General features: G+C 47.8%; 1 protein-coding gene and 1 long non-coding RNA gene across 2 annotated transcripts; one reads left to right on the top strand and one right to left on the bottom strand.

Moving 5' to 3' along the window:
• Positions 1–430: 430 nt before the first annotated feature.
• LOC149327169 (uncharacterized) lies at positions 431–2,846 on the bottom strand. The gene is made up of 3 exons (XR_016286571.1): positions 2,614–2,846; positions 2,430–2,546; positions 431–668 (listed from the first exon to the last, which is right to left on the bottom strand). It is a non-coding gene; the product is annotated as an uncharacterized LOC149327169 (long non-coding RNA).
• An 11,763-nt stretch (positions 2,847–14,609) lies between these two features.
• LOC149327168 (retinaldehyde-binding protein 1-like) lies at positions 14,610–26,446 on the top strand. The gene is made up of 4 exons (XM_089564806.1): positions 14,610–14,834; positions 15,554–15,793; positions 17,003–17,196; positions 26,315–26,446. The coding sequence occupies exons 1-4, from the start codon at positions 14,678–14,680 to the stop codon at positions 26,444–26,446; spliced, it is 723 nt and encodes a 240-aa protein (XP_089420932.1). The 5' UTR covers positions 14,610–14,677.
• The last annotated feature ends 1,021 nt before the right edge of the window (positions 26,447–27,467 follow it).

The following is a 27,467-nucleotide window of genomic DNA, read 5'->3' as shown; positions in this document are numbered from 1 at the left end:
TCATCGCGTAGCGCACTCCCGAAAAGGGGTTTTTATACTCCTCATAATAGGAGTATATCGTCTACTCCTCTGCTTGAAGGGGTACTTTCGGAGTGCTAGAAGGAGTAAAGTGTTACCGCTCTGCAGACGGGAGTTTATTTAGGAGTAAAGTTGTGATCACAAAGGAGTTAGCATGGCAATTAATAGAAGTATTATATACTCCTTTGCAGCTACTTTTATAGTACATTTCAGGAGTACGTGCCTGTTCCTTTTAACCAGTTTTGACAGGAAATTTTTGGAGAAATTTTTCTTACTATAGGGTTACATTTATGATTCCCAGACGAGTATATTACTTCACTTGATGCGGAAGCCGATTTGAAATAAAGTATTCGTATGGAAGGCTCATTTTAGAGCTTGATATTCCAGGATAAATGCGTCGATGAACTTACAGTGATTTATTTCAAACAATATTTTATTGGGTACAAAACATTTGAGACATGTGTTCGGCAGCTTGCTTTCGACGGTTACAGAGAACCAACGTCTTGGCCCCTGTAGAAAAGAAGAGTGCCTTAACCCACGCTGTCTTTGGGTACATAATTTAAATACCCAAAGGAATGAAAATAGAGATGCCACACTTGAAAGCAAGGAGGGAACCTTGAAATGCTTCGCTGTCAACATACAGGCTCCTTCTGAAAGAAAGATTAGAAAAACAAATGCATCAGAGGAATTGCACCTCTAAGCTTGAAGTATGACGTGCTTCAAGTGTAGAAGTCAACGTCCCAAAGCCGTTCAGAGTGCACTTTTCAATAAAGTAGGTGTTATTGAAGTTTAAACGTTTTTCATGACAAAAGATTAGCTAGCAGAACATAGTAGGTAATCAACTAGCTAATACATACCTGTACCCTGTCGGATGACAGCGGCTAAACGCGGTTTTCAGGGAATCACAAATTCCAGAGAGCCGCTTTCGTAAACGTTAAGGCAATACGGCGAATGGGAAGCATCATCGATAGGGAACATTTTTTCCGCAAAGCATAAAACTGAAAAAAATAAAATGGTCTCACTGAGGCACTTGCGCATTCGCGCTGCCTTTGGCTGCGTTCCTGCACCGAAAGAGGCCTCGAGATATAATTTTTTTTTTACTTGTCAGAGGTTCCTCATGCTTTTCAGGCACCATATCAGAACCAATTACTGAAATCAAAACATGCAAACAAAAGACAGCGCTTTGCATACACACAGCGGAAGCTTACATGAAATTTCCTTGATTGGAGAGCCCGCAGCTACGCATTTTCAGGACGTCCTCATTCTGTGTATAGGCCAAAGGCAGGGCAAGGGTGACTGACATAGCAGGCATTGTTAGGAATAGAAAGCTAGCTACCACCAGACCCACCCTCCCGCCGCCAGCTGTCTTCTGTTAAGCTTTGCCCTCACATTCGTGGCCAGGATTCAAAAGAAAACATTCTACACAGGTCTATGGCTGGGAAAGGAATATACTTTCGGGAAAGAACGCCAACCAAAAAAAAAAAACATGTTTGGGAATCTTCTTGGTTCTTTCAGCAGGTGTGGCTGCGAGTGAGTCACAGCTTGCCTTTTTTAAGCCTTCGGTTAGTCATCCGCCGGGTCACTGATCGTAGACAGTTGATGCAAGGATAGTTCCCTCGAAGTCAGTCTTGTCAACCCGCGCTTCCTTCCTTGTTCATTTGTTTGGCATCCGCTTTGTGCTGCTTCAGTTTTTCTGGGAAATGCTTGCTTTCGCCAATGTACTACGTCCAGCACGAGCAGGGGATCTCGTACACTGGCGTATGCTTTATTCTTTTTCTTTCGCTGCCTTCCTGGGATCAGCAGTCTGAACCGGAACGCTTACCTCCACGAGTTTCACATAATGGAATGTGTTCGGAAACTGCACGCGAAGTGGAAACTTCTATTAACATTTTTCAAATGCGAAGAGCTTACAAGATACCACATTTTGAAACTAGACGCCTAACCATCCAGAAAAGGTAGCGTTCAGTATGGTTGAAACCTCATGTCCGCTGCCGAAAATCGCTGCAACGTTAAGATGCCACCAACTCGGAAAATGTAACAGTTTAGCTAATCTCCGTGAGCGCTAAGGCGTCGCCATGTCCTGTGCTATGACTGAAAAGAATAAAATCGCTTGCATTGTTTGCATAACAAGGCCCTCTTAAAACACAGGAAAGGAAGCAACCGATTAGGGCACGGTTCTCAGCACTGTTCGTAATAACGTGACAAAAATTCACAGACCCCAAGGCTGTGCATTTTCACCTGTCATTGCCTGTGCAGCTTTTCCATATTCATGGGGCGTGAACGCATGAAGAAAATTTGGTCCCTAGAAGAACTGACCGTACTTCCAGCTGTACATGTTAGCGTAACAGCCACGACTGCAGTGCCACACTTTTTTTCAGCCGCATGCAACAACAAATTTCTCAGATACTTACTTCATGCCTGCTGTGTGAGTTGGCTCCACCGGACCACAATGAAGCCTTTGCTGTTTTGCTGTTCTCGTTAAGCCTTTCATCTCGGCGCACCCGTGGTTCACAGCAAGTCTGCGCACACTGAAAAGGGAGCGGCGTTAAGTGCATGCGCGTCTATGGCATCAAAGGAGAGTTTAATACTGCTTACCAGAACACACGACGATGATAATCCGGTCTTTAGTATTCTTGCAATACAGCGAAAGAACGAGGGGCCGACGATGTCGAGAAAACTGGTGCGTCACACACACACCGCCATGTCGGCGCGGCGAAACGGCAGCAGCCAACACTTGTATGCTGCGTAGACAATGAATGACTAGCCGCTGCTTCTGCACATATTGCTGGCTTGAGTGAGACGTTCATTGCAGCACGTTGCTGCTAAGGTCGATGATATCCAGTCTTACGTCACGACAAGAGCGCGCAAAGGAGCGGGTGGCAAACTGGCGGCTTCGGGGAGGTCGATGCGTCACACACCGCCATGTTGGCTCGGCGGAGCTCGGCTGGCTAAGCCTCTCGCAGACTGTCGTCGCAGGCGATGCAACACCAAGCGTTCTCCGAATACACTGGGGGCTTCACAGGCACTGTCTGTGGCGCACATTGGTGCGCGAGGTTGCGGCGATCCGGTGTCTTGTAACATGACAAACGTGCGTGAAGCAGCAAAAGCACAGGCGAGCAGGCAGCGACGACAGAGCCGGCGTCGTCACCTGCAAGTGCAGCGAACCGGCAGCTGCCACTAGGCGGCGGGCAGACACTAAGGAGTGCATAAAGGGCCTGAAGGAGTATTGAAGCCGACTTACTCCTTCTCAGAAAAGTAGTAAAATCATGTAAATGCTTTATTTTACTCCTCGATTTCGCGACGGCAGTAAAAAAGGAGGATTTCCTCTTTTTTACTACTTAAAGTCGATTGCGCAATTTTCAATAAGGAGTTTAAAAGCGGACACTATCCATTTATATTCCTATTTGGGCTTATTTGTGTTTACAGTGTACACAAGTGCCTCATTAGCGACCAGCTAGTGAGCAGCCGAGCCAAATCATTGCTTTGTAGTGGGATGTCTCGGTGACTTTTTTTCAGGCTGTGATCACGCACCTGACATTAGACAGTGAGGCAAAAAATTACCGGCGGTCTCAACAGTTTGCAGAGAGCAAGAAACTGTACTTTCTTGTGTTATTTTAATAATATCACTCAAGCTACGACTGTTCGCTCAGTACATCAGTGCACTATCATGGAACGAGTCGGCAAACTCCACGAGAGTGGCTGCATGCGCACGAAGCACACGACTGGGTCACCGTCATCTCCAAGTATGTTCCTTGAGCTGTGCACGGCCGGCGGTTGTTTTCTGAAGTTATCGCATTGTTCAGAGCGATCCACGTGACGTTAACTGCTTGCAGCATGCTCAACGTTTGCAGCGAATCTCACAGTAAATATTTTGCTTGTTCCTTTATTAGAGAGGCTGATAGTATCTGATGCTGTTCGTTTCAAAGCTCGCTGTGCGCTAAAAGGCACGCAGCACATTCGACCGGCTGAAACCAGGCACTTTTACTATATTCGGCTGGCTCCTTCCAAGCGCTCGCCTATGCTAAGGGTGCCTCGAGGCGTTCCGAATTTCTTCGCATAGCGTTTGGATACCTTGGAAAATTCAGCTCAACAAAGGGATGAGTACAAAGGAAGAAGACGCAGACGAGGCGAACTCGCCCAGCTCAGCACAATCGGGGAAAGCGTCAGCGCGAACCAACAAGAACGAAAGACAGACACAAGAACGCAGGACCAGGGCTGAACTACCAAATATATTTATTTTCAAATGGGCCATACTATATACAATCCAATACGCCAAGAACCCAGTGGCACGAGCAACCATGAAAGTGCAAGCAGCGCCGACGTAACACTCAAATTTATCACTGAAGGCCAGATACCAGTAAAATCTCACTGTCCTGCTGGCAAACGCTGAAGGGGTAACGAAGTTGATAAGTACAGAATGCGTCTTTACTTCACAGCAAAATTAGAGTCAACACAGCGAAGCGAAAGCAGAGTGAAAGGAAAACGCTCAACGAGAACAAAACAAAATACAGGCAATAACAACAACCTGTGCTGCGTCCAAAATGACATCAAATCCAGAAGGTAATGGGAAATCAGAAGGCGGATGCACCAGCGTTGTCGGCCGCTACAGTCGGTCCCTGCGCTTCCCTCGGACCCCAGCAGCTGTAGTAGCAGGCGGAAGCCGACGACGAATCCAGAGGACCTGCCACCGGCTCTGATCGCATATGCACAATAGTTGCACAAGAATCAGCGATGGCGTTCTGCGTTATGGCGGCGACATGAAGTCATGTTCAGGCTGGATGTGGGCGACTGTGTACATTTCTGCATTTTTTTTTAGATTCCACATCAACATGTTCTAAAGTGTCCCTAAGAGTTCTTTAATAATTAATATTAAAATAATGTAACTATTATATTAAACCGTAATGTATATTTTCTAAACATTAACATTATTTTATAGCTGAAAGGTTCTTGAGAAGAAAAAAATCTAAATTATGTCGTACACTTGCCTTCTTCAATTGACGAGGAGACAGAACTTCCAGCGCACGCATCCGCCGTAGAATTACACGCTGCATGGGATCACAGGTGGAGGTGTGCCAGACACATCACACAGGGCAACACAGCCGGCGCGGTAGACGTTGTCAATGTTGCCGTGATTCACGCATACCAGTAACCGTGGATCGTATCCCAGCGCTGCGCGCAGAGCTGTCAGCAATGGCTGCCGAATGGAGAGCCGCAGGTAGTCGACGGCCAGCAAAGGCCGCCCGGCCACAGAGCTACATACACGTCGCAGTACGTCTCTGTCGGGCAGTCTGGCTCTTTGGCCAGCAAGCAGGCAGTGAACACAGCCCTGTGCTCTGTCCAGTCGAAAGTTGCTTCGCGTTCGCCAACTGCCATGGCAGCCGCAATGCGCCTCAGCAGCGCGGGACACTCATCAAAAGTAGGCGCAGTCGTAAGACGGAAGACCCGCCACATAACTAAGCGCTTGCGCTGCGCCATCCAGCCGCGCAGGCATGCTATCCGCCGGAGACGGAATTCGTCGCTCTCAGCCGCTTGGACAGCTTCGCATAACGCACTGTGAACATCGGAGGGCGGCAGTTCCCGAAGTCGCGGCAACCACGGCAAGTTCTCTTCGTCCAAGCGCAACAGTTGCGCGGTACGGAATCCACGCAGCAGAAATTGCAGGTTTAACATCTGGATATCCGCCATTAAGGAGCCGAGTTGCGGTACTGATGCGGCGATGGTTAGCCGGCGTTCGTCGGCGTAAGGAAGTGCACACCCCTCTTGATAAGTTAGCAAACGCAATCACTTCCCTGGCACAGCTGTTTCCATTGCCCACAAGATGATGTGGGGTTTAAAATTGCACTTCTGAGTGCTGCTGCTGATACATCTCATTCTATTCAGGCCGTATTTATGGGTGGTTCCATCTAATGACTGGCGTCAAGCCCTCTGCCGGGCGCAATGTACTCAAGGCGTCACTCAGAGGCACTGTATCATTCTATGCTTTGTCATCCTGCATAGACTTTATGAAAGATGCGGAAGTATTTATCTCAGAAGAAGCGCTGTCAAGCGGGCCCAAAATGAAAAAAAAAATGCGCACAATAAATTTAACAGATAATATGAAGTCATGTGCCGCATTTTTTTAGAAGCATATGCGTCAAGGGCTTACCAGCGTCTCTATAACAAGTTACTGGTTGGTGGTCCACATAACTCTTCGTTCTTTAATGATCGCTAGCTAAGAATCCGCCCTTTCACGGGATTATTCTTTTGTCGGCGGGGCAGAAAACTAATCTTATAGAGTGGTCTAGCTGAGAGGAACAAACGGCACGTGTTTACGAAGGCAGCTGGAGGAGAATGCCATTCTTCAAAACGGGTGCCTTACTGGATTTATCGATCGACGCACCCGACTCAGTCTCTTAAGCAAGTTATTCTGGTAGCTGTTTTCGGGGAAGGTGAGATAAAGTTATAGAGAATCCGCGTGGCACATGCGGCACTGCAGTTGTTTTATTTGGAACTAAAAACTGGCGATCTCAGCCGCTTGCTCGGCTACAAACGCGCGAGCACACTCTAAACGATTTGAGGCCCGCGTTCGGCAGATAGCATTTATTGCCTAGCTTCTCTCGGCGCAGCTCAGATACCTCACCGAGTGCAACAAAATCTCCTTGCTGCTCTCGATGGGTGTTTTTTTACGGCGCTGCAATCGACGCGGCTCACTTCAGCGCGGGTTAACCAGGTATATACTGGTAGTGTGCATTTCATAGAAGCCCTTATGCTCGAAACATGCAAGCTTGTGGGTGGAAGACAGAGCAATCTATGGCACGAGTGCAAAAGCGTGGTCATCAATATTGTGACGAAGAAGGAGAATGGCGGCCGTAGACGTAGACGGAAACCTTTGAGCGGCCGAGTTCCTTCCCAAAAACGTAGCCAAGCCCAACTGCTTCTAACGCGACTGTGTCCTCTTAAACGTCGTCTTGAATCAGCGCGAAGGTAGAGCTGGTGAGGTGAATGGCAGTAGTCGCTCCTCCGTAAAAGGAAAGCATGGTGTTGATGAGGAGCAAAATATTTACAAACAAAGGGAAAAGAAAAAAAACAACAAATGTCGACAGGAAAACCAGGGAGGAAAGTTGAAAAATACCGTCGATAAGGACGGGAAACCCCACAAAAGTTAAGAATAGCATGCAGGGAACGAGAGCGCAGTTTCATATACGGAGTGAAGAGCATTGCAGTCACGCGACAGCTGCGGTTTTAAAACACCCGAAGGAATAAAATATCAGTTCGTAGTCGCCGACGGGCGCACTCCCATCAGGAACGACTTTATAATTCACGTTGCCGACGTGGCGGAAGACTTTATACGGTGCTTAATAGCGGAGAAACTGTAATTCGGACAACCATTTTTGGCTTACAGGGGCCGACACCCACACGCCCTCACCTGTTTATAGGGCACTTACCTAGGGCGGAGGTTGTAATTTCGGGAGCCCGTGTTTTCCTTTGTCTTGATGCGCAAGCAAGCCAGCTGACGGGCTTAACGGCTTTTTCGGCGAAGCTGCCCGCGTGTAGTGTGTGGTCGTCACCAGCGCACAGAAGCATCGGATCGACGTCACGCGCAATTCTGTAAAAATACGGAACGGGATAAAGTGGGCTGTTCTCTCAATCACTTTATTATAAGCAAAGGTAACGTAAGGCAGCATCTGCTGCAGCCATGCCCATAGCGAGAGATGCTGCAACTCGCTGGCAAAATTTGCAAGGAGCACACTGCCACAACAGTCTTGTAGTTGGACGAGCTAGCGAGTGACGGCTGCTCCCTTCTCGAGCAGCAGGGGTACGTTGGTGGCAGCGCTGCCCTCGTAGTCGTGGAAGCAACCATTCCTCACGAGAACGAGCACACTGGACCGGGGTGGCACAATTGCATCGTCGTCAACAGGTCGCAGAGCATTATCATCAGCTTTACTACGCCCACTGTTGGGCAAAGACCTCTCCCCAGACTCTCCAATTAAACCTGTCCTTTCCCAGTTGCGGCCACCGTATCCCCGCAATCTTAATCTCATCCGCCCACCTAACTTTCTGCCGACACCTGCTACGTTTGCCTTCTCTTGAAATCCACTCCGTTACCCTTGAGGAGCAGCGGTTATCTTGCCTTCGCACTACATGCCGTGCCCAAGCCCATTATTTCCTATTGATTTCAATTAGGATGTCATTAACCCGCGTTTGTTCCCTCAGCCACTCCGCCCGCTTCTGATCTATTAACGTTACACCTATCATTTTTCTTTCCACAGCTGGCTTTCGTTGTCCTTAACTTAAGCTGAACCCTCTTTATTAGCCTCCATGTTTCTGCCCCGTAGGTGAGTACCGGTAAAATACAGCGGTTGTATACTTTTCTCTTCAGGGATATTGGTAAACTGCCATTCATGAGCTGAGAGAACCTGCCCTATGAGTTCCACCCCAATCCTGTTGTTCTGATTACTTCAAAATCATGCTCGCGATCAGCGGTCACTACCTGCCCTAAGTAGACAGATTCTCGTACTACTTCCAGCGCCTCCCTACCAACTGCGAACTGCTATTTTCTTGCTAGACTGTTGAACATTACTTTGGTTTCATGCGTGTTAATTTTTAGCTGCACCGTTCTGCTCTGCCTGTCTAACTCATTTATCATGCTTTTCTGCTCATGCCCTGGGTGACTTAGCAAGGCAATGCCATATACAGATCGCAAATTACTTAGGAATGCTCTATTAACTCTTATCCCCAACTGTTACCGTTTCAGGGCCCGAAATAATTGCTGTAAAAATGCGGTGAATAGCACTGGCGAGATCAGGCCTCCCTACCCGACACGTTTCTAATTAGAATTTTATTGCTAACTTTATGGAGGACTACAGCTATAAGTATCTGCAATCGCTGTATCTTCCAGTATTTTCAGATAACACTCTTCTACACCCTGATTCCGCAGTGCCTGCATGAGAGCTGAGGTTTCCACTGGGTCAAACACTTTTTGGCAATCAATGAAGGCTATATTTAGGGGTTGGATATATTTTGCGCATTTCTCTATTGCCTGATTGACAGCGTAAATATGGTATAATGTCGAGTATCCTTTACGAAAGCCTGCCTGTTAATTTTGTTTATTGGAGTCTAAGGTTGTCCTAACTCAATTAAGCGATTAGCTTAGTAAATACCTTGCAAGCAACGGACAGTTAGCTGATCGGCCTGTAATTCTTGAAGTCTTTGACGTCTTCTTTGTTATGAATTCAGATAATGCTAGCGTTCTTCCAAGCTCGTGGAACGCTCGAGGTCACAAGGCATTGCGTATACAGGGGGCTAGTTTTTCTCGCACAATCTCTACTCCGTCTTTCAACAAATCTGCTGTTACCTGATCCTCACCTGCTGCTTTCCCCCTTTGCGTTGCTCCTAAGGCTTTCTTTACTTCACCCTTCGTTAACTGCGGGATGTCCCATTGCTGTGCTTGACTGCCTCTCTCAGTTACGTTCTTTTTATATTCGTTAATGTATAGATTTTTGTAGAACTCTTCGGCTACTTTAAATATCTTATCCATGTTGCAAATTACATTCTCCATTGCCCTCTTTGTCTCTTCACGCATATATCTAGTTTTTACCTATGCCTATTTTTGTGTTGACTGCTTTTAAGCTACCTCCGTTCTTGAGAGCAGGCTCGATATTATACATGTTAAACATCCTTATGTCAGCAAGCATGCGCTTATTTATTAAATTATTGGGCGTCTTTTAATGAGATCTTTAGTTTCCTGCGGTAGCTTCCCGGTATCCTGTCGAATCATCCTACAACCTCCTTCTGCGGCGCACTCCGTAACGATACCACTGAAACGTGAACCATCTGGTGAGTGCGCGCCACGGCCCGTTTCTTCGAGGATATGATCCGCCCTTCGTGCAGGCCAATGACAGCGCCGTTCGTCTGCTGAAAGTCGCGACCGCGGATGAAGTCCCTGGAGCACTCACGGAGGACTACAAATTCGCCGACGTACTCAAAACCACGGATATCGACACGAGCTGTGCACGTGCCGGCGGGGATTGTCAGGTGACCCCGAGCAGTGCGAATGCTAGGCCCCGACCTCTGCGTCAAAAATTTCTTCAGTTCCAGAGAAAGGGCAAAGCACATGACGCAATAATCGGCACCTGTATTCATAAAAGCGGTCCCGTTGACTCCATCAATTGTAACACACAAATCGGAGGTAGATCGTTGGATGCTGTCGCTACTGGCTGCCTGAGAAACATCGTCGCATGGTAGTGGCGTAGGAGGATCTTCACAAGTCCTCGCATCCAGAGGCCGCTGGAATCAGTTTTTCTGACATGGACTCGGAGAACGGCGCCCGGAGTAGCTTGCAGCTTGACAGAGGCTCAGCCACGGGGATCGAGCCCCTCGGTTGCCTGAAGTGATGTGGTTCTGGGGTGACGAGAGATGAGATGCTGTCTCATGTGGTCGTTCTCCGTCCTGTGGGCACTGGTCGTACGGCGCGAAAACACGCAGACCCACGTGACGGTATGGGCATGCCCTGTATTGGTGACCCGCCTCGCCACAGTGATAGCACTGGGGCCGACGACCAGGGCGCACCACACATCACTCTCTCGCGGTTGCTGGTAGGCTGGCATATCGTGGCCGCGAAAGAAACTGGGGGGGGGGGGGGGGGGAGCACTACTGGAATCGCGGCGGTGGCATCGTACCCAAAGGCCTCACGAAGCATGGACGCATACGTGGGTCTTGCATCAAGCCGGCGACGACCCTCAGAAATTTTGTGCTGTTATGCTGCCAGGCGTAGTTCGTCCCGAATGACTCCACACAGTGGCGGGAAAGATGGCGTATCGGACGGCATTCGGAAGGCCCGCATTTCGTCTTTGACGACAGATTGGACAAGCTCGCATAGAAAAGTCTCATGGCTACCGAGAGACATAAAGAAGGGGTCATTCCCAATAGTGCTGACGTCGCGATTGTATTGGCGGCCTCGCTGTGCCAGCGCCTTCTCCATAGTTGCCTCCTCGGTGAGGAATTCTGCCACAGTGCGTGGTGGGCAGCACACGAGGCCTGCGAAAAGCCCTTGTTTGTAACCCCCGTATGAGGTGGTGAAGCTTCTTGTCTTCCGTAAAGTTGGGATCCGCACGTTCAAAAAGGCGGGCCACCTCCTTCAAATGGATGCGTACACTCTCGTTGTGGCGCTGTTTGCGCGAGTGTAACGCAGCTTCTGCTCGCTCTCGACGGTCTGCATTCAAATAAGTAGCTATCAGATTGCGGCAGAAGGTCTCCCAGGATGTAAACGAAGCTTCATGGTTTTCGAACCATGTCCAAACCGACTCCTTAAGCGCAAAATAGACATTGTGGATCTTACGGTCGTCTCTCCAGCCGTTGTAACGGGCGACACGCTCGAAGATCTCGAGGCAGTCCTCGGCGTCCTCGACGACGTCGCCATGAAAAGACGGGAGTGTTCGTGGCTGGTGACCGAGGAGTTGCGCCGAAAGCCTGTTCTCAGTTGCCATGGCAGCTGCCTCCTCCGAAAACGGAGGTTGCGTCGCCCTTTTGCAGCCGGAAGGAGTCCAAATTCAGGCGATGCTCTACGGTGGCGACGGCCGCGGCTCTGGTGACCTAGGGTGAGTTCCGTATTGGTCGGTAGCATAAGCGTATCTGGAAGCGTACTCCGCTGTTGCGCCAGATTTGCCATGAATGTTGCGCCATAGAGAAACATAAGTATTTTTCTCTATGATTACGGGCCACACAATGGGGGACAGACTGCTCCAGGCTCTCGAGCGGCGGTAAGCAAGATGGCGATGCACTTCTACTTCTTCCACTTCTGAGCCTTATGAATATTATGTCCAATCCCGTTAGCAGTATATTACAAATAGTCTAATCATTCAATTAAATTAATGTACAGCCGGTTTCAGCGGTGCCATCGGAGGTGAAGCGCACTAGCCGAGGGCCGCCGCAAGGCATCAATTGCAGTAGTTTGCTTAAGCAGATCACCGCAATGTGGCATAAAAAATGAGTGCAAAAGACCGAAGGCCCCCTTAACCTTGCCGCGCGTTCATATGGCATTACGATTTCACAGCGCAAACGCTGCCTGCCGGCAGCCAAGGACACGCAGCCGACACCTCCACGCGAGCGACGCGGTAGGAAAAGCGCCACTTGCAAAGTTGCACTGCTGAGTTCATTATGGCGAATAGCCGCGGCAATTGCATCAATATAGTTCGTGCCTTTCCTGAACATTATCATAGAATTTGCAAGGTAAAATGGCCTGGCTTAGCTGATGGTTAAGCCTAGGATGCGAAGCATAGTTTTGCGGTCTGGCAAGCCGCCCTCTCCCTGGTTGACATCTCGCTGCTCAACTGACTCAACGAGTGCGTCGCCTTTCGCGTGACGTCAGTATCTCCTAGCGGTAGGAGCGGGAGTTAGGCCGCCGGCGGAGACTGCGCGTCCGCAAACGAGCACACGAGGCCCCAGCTTTCACAGCTGTTGTGACGTCATATCACGTGGTGCGCCGATCAAGTGGTAGCTACGCGGCCGTGCGCGGCGCAGCAAGAAAGAGCTCGGTTGTGCGTGTAATATCCTTCGCACAATAACATAATTAACATGGACTATGTAGGAAATAATTCCAATAATCCGGGTTCGATATATCTGGGTTCAACTGTCAACATGCATGCCCTGAAAGATCGTGTCCATATAATACACCGACCCATTCTTGAATCTCATTCTGACCCTATAAGGGATATGAGCGCCGAAACATCAATAGGTTTTCTGTTCTTCAAGCTTTGGCTAGCGCACATTTCTAGCCAATCGCCAACTCACGAGGAGTGCTCAACATCAACATACTTTTCAGATAGATTCCATTATGTATGCTGTATTCTTCAGTGCCTCTTGTCTTCTGCTTAATTTCGAAAACATAGAGCACCCACAGGCCCAGCTATTTTGTCAAAATGCGCGAAAGGATGTCGCAACCCGCGGCTGTGACGCGATTCACCATGACATTTGTGTTTCTCTTTGCGCAGGGTTGCGCGGTGGACGCGCCAGCACTCTAAAAACTCCGCCAGTTTAACCGCTGAGCCAGTGCCGGATGGGCGGCTTTGTGCGGCGGGGCAGTGAAACGAGTGTTTTTTATCATTTTTTTTTGGCCTCCGGAATGCCTCTCTCTAGGCTACGCACGGAAAGCAGCAGGCTACACTGCATTCGGACGCTCAGCACGGTGTTTTCCTCTTGCAGTCGGAACTGCAGAGGCTGATTTTCTTCCTAGTCATTTCAAGCCAGCACTTTGCACGCTTCGGTTAACGAACTGTTCCTGGTTTTGTTTCTCCAGTTGCGGCGCTCATTATGCACTCAAAAATCACTGTATGATGATGCTGAAATGCAGCTCCGGTCCGAAAAAGCGCTGGATGAGGGACTGCGAGCATGCAGTCACATGCCGCCGGCTGCCGAGACGTTGGACACGTTTGCGAGAAGACTTAGCAGAATAATTACAGAGCGGTGGTCCACGAGTCAGCCATAGCCTGAAAACTGACTGGAGTCGTAGTGAAAAACAAGAATTGAAAAAAAAAAATGAAATGCAAGAGTTTTGACATGCAACAGAGTTACAAAATTGAATTGTTCAGCGTTGTGGGTGAAATGGGAGAAAAGATAGAGGGAATGGGGGGGGGGGGAACGGTATTAAATGAGTGGCGCGAGTGTCACTCCGGTTATTCCCCGTCGCTGTCCTCCTCTGCACAGAGAGCGCTAAGCGTTTCGAAGATGACGCACTGTCAAGCATCAGACGTTGCATGTCTGAGCGAATTATGCGATATTCATGAAGAAGAATCATTTCTCCTACGAATTTGTGTGTTTTGTCCGGCTAAATCTATGCCCATCCAACGCTTTTTCGCTTCACCGTAATCAAAACGCAGGTTCGCTTTTTGGCGTGTACAAGAGAGCAGCTGCAGTTTCAACTTTCGATATTTCAGACGCACTAAAGAACGTGGAAATTGGTTGTTACGACATACTTTTGTCTCTCCACCTGTTAGGGATTATTATTGCAGTGATAGTATTGTTACTAGTTTAAAAAGGCAGTTGGTGTTATTGCAGGGCCGTATTGCAGGACAGTATTTTAGGACCTGAATGAAAGAAAAAAGATCAGTGAGTGGCCCTGTCAAAAAGGTTCTCCTTTCGCCTGTTTCCTAATAAAATTATTGAAGTCGTACAGCCGACACAGGGTTTTTAAGTTCATTATGAAAAATCCAGGCGCTAACAAACAACGACACAGAAGGGACACAGCGTTTTTAAATGACACCTTTTGCAGCATTTTCTGGCGACTGCCTTTTGTTTCCAAGAAAATTCTGTAATGACGATGAAGAGACGTGACATAAGGCAACGCGTTACGTGATCCCCGTCGTTAACCGTTGTGCCAAGGACTGCGTGTCCACCGATGTACAGGCAGCACAGTTAGGTTAAAGCGGTGTCCATCTTTCAGGGAGCCAGAGACAGCTCATGCGCGCTTGTGTGCGCCTGCATCGCTTTGAAGGCTGGCGCCGGCTTTGGCGGCCGCAGCAAACGGTTTCCAAACAGCTGTGACGCGGCTATCAGGAGTGCCCCGAGCCGCGCAGACACTTTCTCCGCTGAGAGTGTCTGCTTCCTTTGCAGTGTTGCTTGACGCTTCGGCTGTGCGGTGCCTTCTAAGTCGACTCTGCTGCTTTCGTTGGCACAGCTATCTGAGATGGCTGGTGTGTACATAAAGAAGTCAACGGACAACATGTTCGATACGTCCAAGGATGCCCTCCCTGTTAGGCTCCAACAGATCGCCGAAGATCAGCTTGGAGAGACTCCAGAGCGGAGAAAGGAATCCCTCGCGAAACTTTTGCAGCTTTTATCAGGTGAGGTAGAAATTCGACTGCCTAAAAATGAGTGAACGAGAGTGCACCCGTTTTACAGGCGGCTTTACAAAGTGCCAGAGGCAGGGTAATATTATATTTCGTTTTTTTTTAACGTTATCTCACACAAGCAACTTAAGCTGTCACTAGAATAACTACTGGCGGGAAGCTTGGCCACTTCACCGGTTATTTGCTGCCATTGTTAAAATTCAGTCAGGTTTATATTCCGACTGAGATTTTAAGTAGAGAAATAATCAACCTTGGTCCACCGAGGGAAGACTGAAGTAAGTAGAACTCAATACGTTCATTCATCTCTTCTAAGTTCCGCAACGTTGCCGGACCCATTAATATATAGAGCTTTCTTGGAAAGACGCTAAACGTTATAGCACTAACCGTTTAAGACCGACTGGCTAAAGAGTTTTACCCTTTGTGGCGTCTGGCCACAAGCGACTCATGTCCAAGTAGCGACCTTTTTTTGAAGAAGCTAAACGCGAACTGTTTCACAACCTTCTCGCCGCAGATAAACTTGAATGCTAATAACTTTCTAGTCATCATACTGGTCTGCACGCAGTCTGTGTCTGTAAAAGCGGTGAGAAAGCCACATGGAGTGCTCAGGCGAGGAATCTTTCATAAAAAAAATTACAGATTGTAGGTTTAGGATGGAAGAGCGGATGTTTTACTGAGAACACACCTGGAAAATTTTAACCCGCTGTCCACTGCAGAGGAGGAGGATCTCAATTCCCGGAAGGATGCGCAATTTCTTCTGCGCTTTCTACACGTGCGGAAATACAACGTTGAAGCAGCCCTACGCACCGTAAAGAACTACTACAAGATCCGGAACACTAGCGGTCCGGCCTTTCGGGACTTTCTGCCCTCCAAAGTGTCTCCGGTCACGCGAAAACTCATGATGGTATTGCAAGAAAAGGACGTACATGGACGCCGCATCTTCCTGTTCAAACCCGGTGGGTAATGTTTCCGAAGCAACCTGCCTTCATATTGCAGAGAATTGTTCGAGCATATATCCAGATCATTTTTATGTAGGTAGAAGGCTTAGTGGTTTCCACCTATTGATAGCTTTGGCAACACAGTGGCCACCTGATATAGTGCCAAAATCTCGGAAACCAAACAAAAGGTGAGATCTTGCCGTCTGATACTGCGACCTTCAAGTGCGCTAGTATTTTTACGTAAAAGTAAAAGAAATTCTGCGGTAAACAGAAAGTTTAAGACAAGATACGCCAATCTTGTGACATGTGCAGCCAAAGTACATTTCCTGCATGGCGCGGATGTATACGTATACAGGTCCACTGGCGCACCTGGCGAGAAGGTTTTCATGCAACAGTGCTATCTAATATATCATTTAATGGTTAATCAAACAGCACTCGAGTCTTTAGCTCTACGTGTCACCTGAGTTGCGGCAGCTACTCTGAAGCTAGTAAAAAATAATACGCAGTAATTGCGGTGCGTAGTAAAAGGTATTCTTGCTGCGTAAATACCCGTGGTGTAATTATATGTAGTGTTGTGCTGGCCTCCAGAAGGTTTCCGAAGAGAACGTTCATTTTGCGTTCGAAAAGTATGGCGAGAACGCCTGCTAACAGATGCATCTTTTTTTACATGCCATTTCTGGTGTCTCCGTTAAAAACTGGGCTGTGTTTAAGATTGCAGCTGTTTTAGTTATTACGCTCAGCGCTTGATGTAACATTCATTGAAAAATTGTTCTAGTCTAAAGCGCACGCTTCATGCCTACTAAAGAAAGGTTTGTTATATTACTGGATCTGGTACAGCAAGTAATTATTTTCTTACGGTCGAAAAACAGGCAGTTGACCCATTCAGGTGCGGAAGTATTCAGACACCTGAGGCGAAAGACAATCAGAGTCATTGCAACTGTGCACGAGAAGCTTATGCTGGCACCACGTCTAGAGAGCGGCCACCTCTTTTTTTTTTCGCAACCTCCAATTCGTAGTTATTTTCAAATAAAATTTTATAAGCTGAGCCATGTACCCGAGCAGTTGGTCCAGCTGTGCACCAAGCGCTTAATGATTCCTAAAATCACGAATAATTTAACGAAGTGCCGGTAATAGAGTAAAATATCTCAATACACCAGAAATATTTGACACCTACGAATTGACGCGTTAACTCCATTCGAAACAGTCGCATCTTCTCCGTTTTCTCAGGTTCTTGGAATCTCGATGAATCTTCATACGTCGATGTTCACCGGGCCATTATGCTGTGCATGGAACACTTGGCTATGGATCCAACGACCCATACGTTGGGCATGGTTACCCTGTTTGACTACGGAGGCTTCACACCCGACAAAGTGCTCGCCATTAATGTCGGCTTGATCAGGCGGGGCTTCGAATATTTACAGGTAAGTAGATAAGTCGAGATCCCGCGAACAATTCAACTTTTAGTAGATTGAAACAACTGAAGAGAGCACCCACCCTTTTTGATTGTCCTCAAAAATTACCTTGACACCGTTTACCTCATTGTAATAGGGAGATATATGCACAATAATGAAAGGAAAAGCAATTCTTCCGTGCGTTCCAGCCCGGCATTCCATGATCTGGTGAGAGCGCTTCATACGATGGAAAGGTCTCGCTGGCAACGCAGCAGTGATTTACGATATCGCGTGCCAAGTCTATGGCCGCGAATTTCTGGTATTCTATTTGTTCGTCAATTTTTTTTCTAGTTCTGCTTTTTTACTAGTCATTTTATCTTCGCCACGCAGAGAAAGTATATCCCACTACAGACCCGCCGCGGTGGCACAGTGGTTATGGAGCTCGGCTACTGACTCAGAAGACGCGGGTTCGATCCCGGCCGTGGCGGTCAAATATTGATTGAGGCGAAATACTAGAGGCCCGTGTACTGTGCGATGTCAGTGCACGTTAAAGAACCGCAGGTGGTCTTTAAACCATATCACACGTCCTAGTCGACAAGACTGCACTGTATTTCGCAATCAATACAGTCGCGTCCTGCTGAGAAAGGTGTGCTAATTGGCATTCTGAAGTTTGAGCGCCGGTAGTCAAACGAACAGCGGCAAGTGAAATATTCGGGGCGGCAGTTTGCTGACCCAAAGTGCGGGGAGGCTAAATCCTTAAGTGCTGTGTTGCTGCTTGTGTCACTGAAGCGTTGTTAAAATGTTAAACTTCGTCTCTGAGAGTGGAACGCGACAGCGTCTTGCAACGCTTCCAGGGAGCCAACAGAACGCCATCGCCCGTTCGGCTGTACGCCTTCGTCGTCGGTAAATGGTTTTTGAGCATAGGAATTGTATCTGTCTCATAATAATGTTTTCAACAGCGCAAACTACACAAGGACACAAGACGAGGAAACACACACACGAGCGCTCGTGTGTGTGTTTCATCGTCTTGTGTCCTTGTGTAGCTTGCGCTGTTGAAAAAATTATTATGAATAACCAACCAGCCCGTGACCTCACCCTGCTCAAGTATCTGTCTTGCAGATCTCGGTGGACACCTGAACCTCGCCGTAACGAGATGTGAGGAAGATGGGAGTGAACGAAGACGCCTTATTAGCTGGACGCGCCCTTGTTCATTCCAAACCATCGAGCTGGCATAGCGGAGTGGTCAGCATGCTCGTCTCGCACAACTACTCGGTTTTATTTATTTATGTGGTCTGACTAGAAAGATTATTAGGCTAATTGATTAACTATTATTACTCAGTTCGTCATTAATTATCATGCAATTATCATAGAATCCCTTAATTCGTGCTCTAATATCTTTCGAATGCCATCGATTAAGTATCGATTAAGTAACGACTGGGATATGCCCATATAAGACACGTAATCGAAACGCGGACACATCTGCAGACACAGCTGCCGACACGGCTGCTAACGACAGTATAAGGCACTAAAGGCTTTCGCCTTCAAAAATTCGAAGCAACAAATTCTGGAACAGTGAGGGAAAGAAAAGCATTACTGGTCAAAATCTCGAGAAACCTAGTTATTTCCGCCTTAGATTGCTTTAGCGAGCGCTGCAATTTGCTCATTGAATGACTGTGTTTTTCTCATGACGGAGTAGTCAGGTCCGGTGTCCACCAAGGCACTAACCGCGTGACCGTCGACCATAACTTCAAGGTCACTTGTTCGCGTTTTCGTATTGCACGTTGTCTTCGGTGTACGATCTTGGCTTCGTCGGGCAGTGAGTCTGCGGTGGGCGTACTCAGACGTGACTTCTCTGGGCGGTGGTATAAGGTTAAAGTATGGCCGCGTCGTCCTCGTCGTCGTCGGTGTTGTCGTAGTTGAGGCATGGTCTTGCGTTTTCGTCGATAGAGGATCTTTGCTCTTGCGCTCAGAAGGAACCTCACCTCCAGAGGCTGCTTTATTCAGTTTAACCGTCGGGGGCTGGGGGAGCGTCCACGCATCGCGTAACCTGGGCTAGGAGATACAAAGCGCGGTGAAGATGGCGACGGGGAACGTGATAGGCAGCTCGGCGATGAGCATCCTTCCCGACGCAAAAAATCCTCGATTTCAGCTGGTCGCTGGCCGGGTCGGGGTCGTGGAGCGTCGTAAGAGAAGCCTCGGATGCCCAGTCCTCTGTATGGGCAGTGCCGGAGGACGTGACCGACTTCGCCACCGTGGAAGCATAGTGGACGGTGCTGGTTGGGAGTTCTCCACTCGTCGCATGTCCTCGGCTGTGTGCGACGCTCGTAGGACGGGCGGGTTGGGGCAAGAGGGCGGCGGTCCAACGCAGCTGGCTGAGGGCGATAGGGGCTTGGGTCCTGTCGTCGAGGTGCAGGACGGCGCACAGCTGCGGCGTAAGTCATGGCTGTGGGCTGCAGAGGCTGCGTGGTTGTCGGCGTCACACCCATGAACTGTTGAACCTCATCCCGAATGACGTCTGTGAGCGTTGAAAGCTGCGGATGCATTCCCGTTGGCAGCAATCGCCGGAGCTCTTCTCGCACAACTTGACGGATAACCTCCGGCAGGTTGTCGTTGTTAGCGGTGTACAGGCAATTTGCTGAGAAAACGCGCTGCTGGCGGTCATACTGGCGGGCTCGGGCATCATGAGTTTTTTCCATAGTGGATGCCTCCTCTATGAATTCCGCGACAGTTTTTGGTGGTTTGCGGAAGAGGCCGGCAAAGAGTTGCTCTTTAACTCCTCCCATGAGCAGCTTTACTTTTTTTTCTTCCTTCATGTTTGCGTCGGCACGCCGGAAGAGACGCTTCATTTGCTCATTGTACACTGCAACGGTCTCGTTTGGGTGCTGTATGCGAGACTGTAGCAGCTGCTGGGCTCTCTCCTGTCGCACGACGTTCGTGAAGGTCTTTAGAAGCTGCTCCTTGAAGGTTTCCCAGTTCGTGAGGCTAGCTTCCTCATTCTCAAACCAGATCCTTGCTGGTCCCTCCAAGGCGAAGAAGACGTACCTAAGTTTCGTGGCATCGTCCCAGTTCTTGCTTGAAGATAGCCACACGGTCGAACTGTTCCAGCCATTCTTCCGGGTCGGCACCAGGCGAAGCGTCGAAGGTTGGTGGCACCCGGCGCTGCTGAAGAATGATTGGAGTCGTCGCCTGGGGCACGCTCATGGTGTACGTTGCTACTGGCTTTCGCTTCCGGGTAGGCTCCGGCAGAATCCCGAACTCAGGTGCGTCCCCTTGTAGCCGTCGGCTTCTGCGGTGGACTGGAGTCAAGTCCTCCAGTGAATGACTCGAAGAGCTGGCGTCGCGACTTGTTGGGGGTGTTCGGTACATGGAAGGCCACCCAGCACCTCCACCAGGTGTCACGTTGTAGTGACGGCAATCCAGCAGTCAGGAAGACAGCAACAAAACTTGCAAACGAAGCTCTTTATTTTGGCTGACTTGCGCCCGCAAAAGAACTGAATCACTCAGCGGCGGCGTAAGCAACAAACGTGCTCGTCAGTCGTCGAACTACGAATGCCCGCCGCTCGTGGCATCGCTCAATTTAAAGCCGGCGAGGAAATTTCGAGACAACAGGACAAGATCATCTACAGTAATCTGGAGAAACGTAGATGCAGTTCTTCTTGCCTGTGATGAATCGAGATTAGTCCAGTCGCTTTTCGCGTCAGAAAAAAAATAACACCCCTTTCCTGCGGCCTTGAGCGCGAAAGAACGGCCACTATAGTGATACGTGGCACATGGTCCCGAACGGTTGATACCAGGCATCACAAGAAAGCGTCGAAGTGGTACCGCAGTGATTACTAGCTAATTAGCTGCATTCTTGAAATATGCCTAATAACAACGTTGACATCGCTAAAAAAAACTGCGTTGTGTTGTTCTGTGGATTATATGGCACAGAAGCTTGTAAGGCCGTCGTGCCCCCCCCCCCCCCCCCCACAGAAAAAAAATAAAACTCTGAGGGGTGGGGCAATTAATTATCAATACGTGGACAATGCGTGAGCATAGCTACTCCGTACGGCTAATAAAGTAGTGGCTAGTGCATCACACAACGCATAAAGGAAAAGCCCTCTCCATTTGCTAGGATTTTCTATAGCGCGCAGCGCCTCAGTTTCTGGTTGCATGCCAACGAAGACACTGGAACGTCTGCACATGGCCGTTGCGGACTGGCTCTCGCCCGCCACGAGCCTCCCCTGAACAGGGTCATGACGTCACGTGGTGCGTGACGTCATGACCCTGTCAGCCAATGGGAAGTATGTGACGGTAGGTGGTCGCATTTTGTTTTTTTTTGGCGGTGATGATTTTCATGCTATTTCACTTTAGAAATGCTGCAGGTGCAATGCCTTTTCTGCTATCTGGCATGTACACCTACCTCCGCGGCCTCATATTATTCAACCACATGCGTGCTTTACTTCTATGTGACGTGTCCGCTCTTTAAGGTCCGCTTGGCGCAGCTGGTCGCATTATTTATTTATTTTTTGTTTTTGGGTCATGTTTGCGAGCAATACAAACTGTAGATTGTTCTGTTCAGCGATTAGTTCTTTTCTTAGCTATTGTGTGATAAGTTTCCATTGTCCTTAATATAAACTGATGTATTCTGCGCGGAATTGTATTTAAAATTTATATAGGTGCACTACTTAACGTCTTTTAAATAACACTGCAGTTAATTTAAAAGTGTACCAAGGATAAATCTATACAATAATTCTTCTGAGCAAAAATCGATTCTAGTGCTGTTTCTAGTTATGCTCATGTTTGCCCGACAACAGAAGACTCCATTATTGCTCACGAAATTGCATATATTTGCATCTATTTCCATCTATAGAGAAGCCTGCGTACATTTTTTTTTTGTTGCACTATCTAGAAGATCGGTGGACCTCTACTGATAGAGGGCAGCTGCAATTGATCCACAGCATCCCTTTAGCAATCTGTGCTTTTAAACCAAATGACGCTTTGTGAGGTCCTGCCGACTTCCCAGAAAATGTTTTAGGCAGCATAGAATTTTGTTCTGTTAAAAGAACTTGTGATTTCATTATGCAGTGCTTCCCAAAGCATTTACCCTGAAGACAAATTGAAATAAAGAAACCATTTCACATTACTCTCAACGGACCGGGCGTCCTCTGTGGTCACCTGATTATCTTCTTTTAACCAGCTCAGCTCAGCGTTGAAACCGGCTTATAGAATCTATTATTCCTAAATTTGATCATAAAAGTGACTGCATATTTTCTTTAATGGCTTTGGGCAGTGGCATGATGAAATAACAAGATACCACATCATGATTAATGAAGCGTTTATTCGCAATGAATTTCGTTTAAGCGCCGCTTCATATGGTCGCCAGTGTGCTTATTTACTACGTGTTGTTGACCTAATGATTTCTGTAAAAATAAGAAAATGTTACTGCTGTTTTCCCGTATTATTTGCGTAATATTCAATAATAGGGAGGCAGCGTCTCAGCAATTGTAGACAAATTTGAGGAGTTTACTCTGTCTTAATAGGAGGAGATGCATTCAAGCGAATGATGGACGTAAATTTTGTGGAATTACATCTTTTGCTTTAATCCGAAACTTGTGTTGTGAATATGGCTCCGTAGTAGCTAAAAAAGTTCCTAGCTTTCTAGGCGTCTTATAGGAGCGCACAATAATTAACGAAAGCATATCCGCTCACGAAGCGACCAACGCCACCAGTGCAAGTTTTTTTGTCAGCATAACCAGCGCGCTAGCGATTACATCGTGACCCTTCCTCATATACAGTGCCACTACACGTTGAATAAGCACGAGTTAACGTGGCTTTCACTAAGGAGAAAGCTCGCAATGATGCTGCAGTCCGCACTGCGGCTTGCGGTTCGTTGTTTTTAAGGGCGTACCACATGTTACTGAATTTTGCAGTTTGCCTTGTAGCCCTGTCTGTCACGCGAGATGAGCAGTGGCGCTCGACAGCAGAGTGCTTGGTCATCTGCTCGCTGTTTTTCGCCTCTCACAATCGCTACATTTGCAGCCAAACGACAACGCGTTCCCAGAGCACGTTCGGCGATCGCCCATGCACGGAGTGACTCTGAGAGTAAGTCCATTCCCACGATGTTTCAAATTTAAACCAAGAAATGCGTCGACCACGTGGTTCATACTCCGAAAGGCGGGCTTCCCTTGAAGCTCTAGAAGGTAGCAGAAGAGGAGTTTGGGGGACACCCTAGCAGAGGCAGGAGGCCCTAGAGAAACTTTCCCTCTCCTTCCTGGTTGGGTATGCAACAAAACTGCTTGACCCTTGTCTTTTACCGGCCTCTGTTCGTCCCCCGCTTCTGCATCGTCATTGTGCATTGCTAGGTGCGTGTGCCTTTCTGGCCTTGCTCCGCTGTGCTCAAACACGTTTTTAAGGCGAAAGCCTTTAATGCCTCATTCTGTCGTTAGCAGACGCGTCGGCAGGAACGTCGAAAGACGCGTCGGCAGGAATGTCGACAGACGCGTCGGCAGCCGTGTCGACAGACGCATCGGCAGATTTGTCCGCCTTTCGGCGCCACTGCTTAGAAAGAAACTGCGCCGAGGGCGGGAATCGAACCAACGCCTTTGGCATTTGAAGAGGAGACGCTACCACTCCGCCACGAAGGCTCAAGGTTGCAGCATGAATAAAGGCGCATCTAGTGAATGCAGAGGTTTCATAAATAAAATAAAAGGAATAAAATGAAGGAAAGGAAAATAAAATTAAGAAAATAAGCAAAAATAAAAGCCAAATAAAATAGGATATGAAAGTATAAATAAAAAACAATAAAAACAAGATAGGAGCAAAAATAAAAAGAATATGAAAAATAAAAAGTAAATACAAACAAACAGTGCGCCAGGAAACGCTTTCGCCTTTCAGCACTTTAGAGAGCCAAAGTCCCCCTCAATTATGACGGGTGTCCACCGAGATTTGTGCGACAGTTACTCCTTTCCTGAAAAACAATTTTCTGCACTTTGTGCCTTCCGTGTTGTCTGAGGCGTCTTGGCAACATTTTTTCTTTCGCGGCAGGTGCGTAGTTTCTCTCTGAACTTTTGATATCTTTTTAGCTATTTTTTGCGGCTTCTAGTACCTTGTGCAATCTTTCCCTTTGTCGGCCTCTGTTTGCACTCCTCGATCTACGAAATGGAATGGAAGGGCCAATGGAAGGCCAGCGCCGGACATGTCTGTCATTGTGTGCTGTCTGTCCCGCGCTGTTGCTCAAAGTTGTCAACGGACTCTTGTTTGTCGTTGGGATTCGAAAGTTCGCGATCGCCTTCGCTCTGAAACGGACCCCGCCATGCGTACCCGGCTGAAAAGACTGGCCCAACAAATGGACCCGTACTCTCTCCGTTTTACTGACTCCTTCATTTTACTGTATTTTTGCTTTTTATGAGTTGGCTTCAAGGCTGTCGCCGGACGCTCCCTCCTCAGTTTTTTTTCCTCTATGCGGCTTGCAGGTGTGTGCGAATACGGAAGGCGCTGCGGAAAGCGTGCGCGCAGCGAGCAGACGACCCGAAGAACCGGCTAGGCCCAACCTTCGCCCGTCAGTCAGAACGACGCACCAATGGAATTTATTTCGTGAAAGTTTTCAGTATGACGTCAACCCGAAGGCTCGGGAGCCAGAGCAGAGGATGAGGATGTTTGCTTCTGGAAGGAAAGAACGAACGGGCTTTGACTTCAATTTTTACATCTTTTCGTGGCGCGCATGGCTTTGGTAGTTTGCATAGGTTATCTTCGATGCTTTATCTACACGATGGGCTTGTTTCTTTAAAATGTCCGGACCCCTGCATAGTTGCTGTTTAACTCGCCCTTTAATACGCTCCCAGATGACAGTGCGCCGCATTCAAGGCTATCGCGCCGCCGTTGTCCACCCTTTCTCCAAACAACCTGTTTACATGAGTCGGTCGGGGGACCTTTCTTCTGGCGTGGCTTCTTATACTGCATGCACTTCTTCCTCTCTCAATGGCACTGCCGCTTCTCTGTCCGGCTTTGCACAATGTCGGGCGTCTACACCAAGAAATGCGTGGACGATATGTTGGATAATACCGAAGGAGCGCTGCCGTTCAAGCTGCAGCGGATAGCCGAAGAGGAGCTTGGCGAAACACCGGCTGTGCTGTTGTTGGACTACGCTGAATTCAGAGCTGACAAGATTCTGTCGCTTAGCACCGGGTTCATCCGAAGAGCACTAGAATGCATTCAGGTGCGGATCTGGATTTCAGTTATGTCGCTTGGACAGTATACCAAACAGACAGTGACAGTCGAAGGCTGTGTACAAGTAAGAAAAAAAAACCCAGCCTGTCGCTTAAAGTACGCCTTATGGCATGGTTCAATTAACGACCACGCAATAATATTGAAATAGTAGGTGCTATTCCCGAGATGCCGCTCTCTCTGTGCCAATATCTGAGCTAATAGTACAGGAAAGTGCAGAGGCGTTAAGGCTGAAAATATTACAAAACAATTTTAGCGGCTATGACCCGTCTGCACGCTGGGAGCCAGACAGCCGAGCCTAATGTGGCTGTACCGACTACGATAACCTGGCGGCGCCGATGAGATATTCAGCGCGAGGACAGTATGGAGGTAGCGACAACGTAAGGATAAAGTGATCAGTTAGCTGCTCAATCCGGGAAATGTTTTCAGTTAACGATGCATCGGCTGTAAGCAATAAACGAGAATGCTGAGTAGGTGTCCTCTATTCGGAATCATAGGCACAATTTTTTTTCCGTCGCAGTTCTCTTAAAACATTTGAGTCCTCCATAGTAAAAAATGAAACACAAGTATCTAAATTAAAAATTCTTCAAATAACCTGCACATATAAAATTCGCCTCGCGCGTGATAAGTGAAAAGACCTACCGCTAATATGCCGCTGTTAGCTTTCCCGGTAGACGAGATAATGCGTGCACGCAACCAATCGTGCTTCTAGAATAAAGCAATTTGTTTTGGGAATGTTAACCACTTTTGAAGTGCGGAAATAAAAAATTATGCAACTAAGAAACCTGATACCTAAACCAGCTTGTCATGAATGGCCGACTATACGGCAAAAATATAAGGTTGAAAAGACACGTTCCAGTGCAAGTTTGCTATTCTGGAGAAAACTGCTATTGTAGAAGAAATGCACCTGCGCTCCCTAATAAACAATTTTTCTCTACTTCAGGACTGCATGCCGACGAAGATGAAGGCTGTGCATATTGTTAGGCAAACCTATGCTTTCGACCTCTTCTTCGCACTCATAAAGCCATTCATAAAAGCTAAGTTAGCAGAAAGGGTAACCCTAGAGTCCTTCTGATTATATTTAGATTTCACATAGTTTTGTCGGTTCGTCTGAGTTGCATTATAGAAGAAAATGCCGATCAAGATGGCAGCATTCACATGCCCTGACAGCAGGGTTCAGAATAGTGGCATGATTCCGCATAGAAACCCCTTTGTGCTGTGTACTGAGGAAATAACCTACAAGATCCCACTTTCATGCGGCAAGGCGTACACTGGGCAGTAAGCATATGCCTTAATGAGCGATTAAGGGAGCACCATAAGGAAGTTAGGGATGGCGGTTCCAGCAATTTGGCACGGCACTGTCGTGCTCACAAATGTAAGCCTGGTTCTAAAGAATGCAATGTTATTGGTAGAAATTCGGATAGATTAACAAGAGAAATTATCGAGGTCGTCGCAGTCGAAAGAGCTGGACCTGAAAGCTGCGTCAGCATTCTGTCATTGTCGCTGACATGGCATTCTTAGACTCGGGGCAGCGAGTCGGGGCAACGTGTTGCATTTGCTTTTTAAGGTTGTTGTTCTTGTCTAATCTGACACCTATGTTTTTTCTTCATGTATAAATTTGTATTGTATTTGTCCCCTGAGTTCATGCTGCGGTATGGAACATAAAGCATTCACACGTATGGCATGAAATTTTCTGGACTTTATGTGTCTATAAACAAGTTTTTATAGCTCTAAATTTGTGTCGCATCTGCTATTTTTACGAGCAATTCATGTAGTGGAACAAATACCTCGAAATGTGCTTAAAAAAGCTTTAAGTTTTTCAACTGCAATGATTGCTGAGAAATTGCGCCTCTTTTGGACGCCGACGGAATGCTGCTGGGACAGTTCGTACTACTGGTACATTTGAAAGGAGGGAGCCTCTAAACATAAAACGAAGGCAACAAATGTCCTGATTGTTTTCTTTCGTACGGCTTTAACTCTGAAGGCTCACTGGAACAGCCCAATTTGCAAAGTTCCAAACGGGAGCGCACATGAAGACGCAAAGCTAGCTTTCTTCTAAGAACAGCCGAGTAAGAGTTCTCTCGTAAACAAATTAA

This window comes from Amblyomma mixtum, chromosome 10, assembly GCF_055824585.1.
Source record: "Amblyomma mixtum isolate Tamu chromosome 10, ASM5582458v1, whole genome shotgun sequence".
Lineage (NCBI taxonomy): Eukaryota > Metazoa > Arthropoda > Arachnida > Ixodida > Ixodidae > Amblyomma > Amblyomma mixtum.
This window is presented reverse-complemented; position numbering and strand designations above follow the sequence as displayed.

Bases quoted from the DNA above. Each gene is read 5' to 3' on its own strand.
- LOC149327168 (XM_089564806.1), top strand. From the start codon at position 14,678: ATGGCTGGTGTGTACATAAAGAAGTCAACGGACAACATGTTCGATACG. The intron at 14,835-15,553 runs GTGAGGTAGAAA...TGTCCACTGCAG, and splicing joins ACTTTTGCAGCTTTTATCAG to AGGAGGAGGATCTCAATTCC. The intron at 17,197-26,314 runs GTAAGTAGATAA...TCTCTACTTCAG, and splicing joins GGGGCTTCGAATATTTACAG to GACTGCATGCCGACGAAGAT.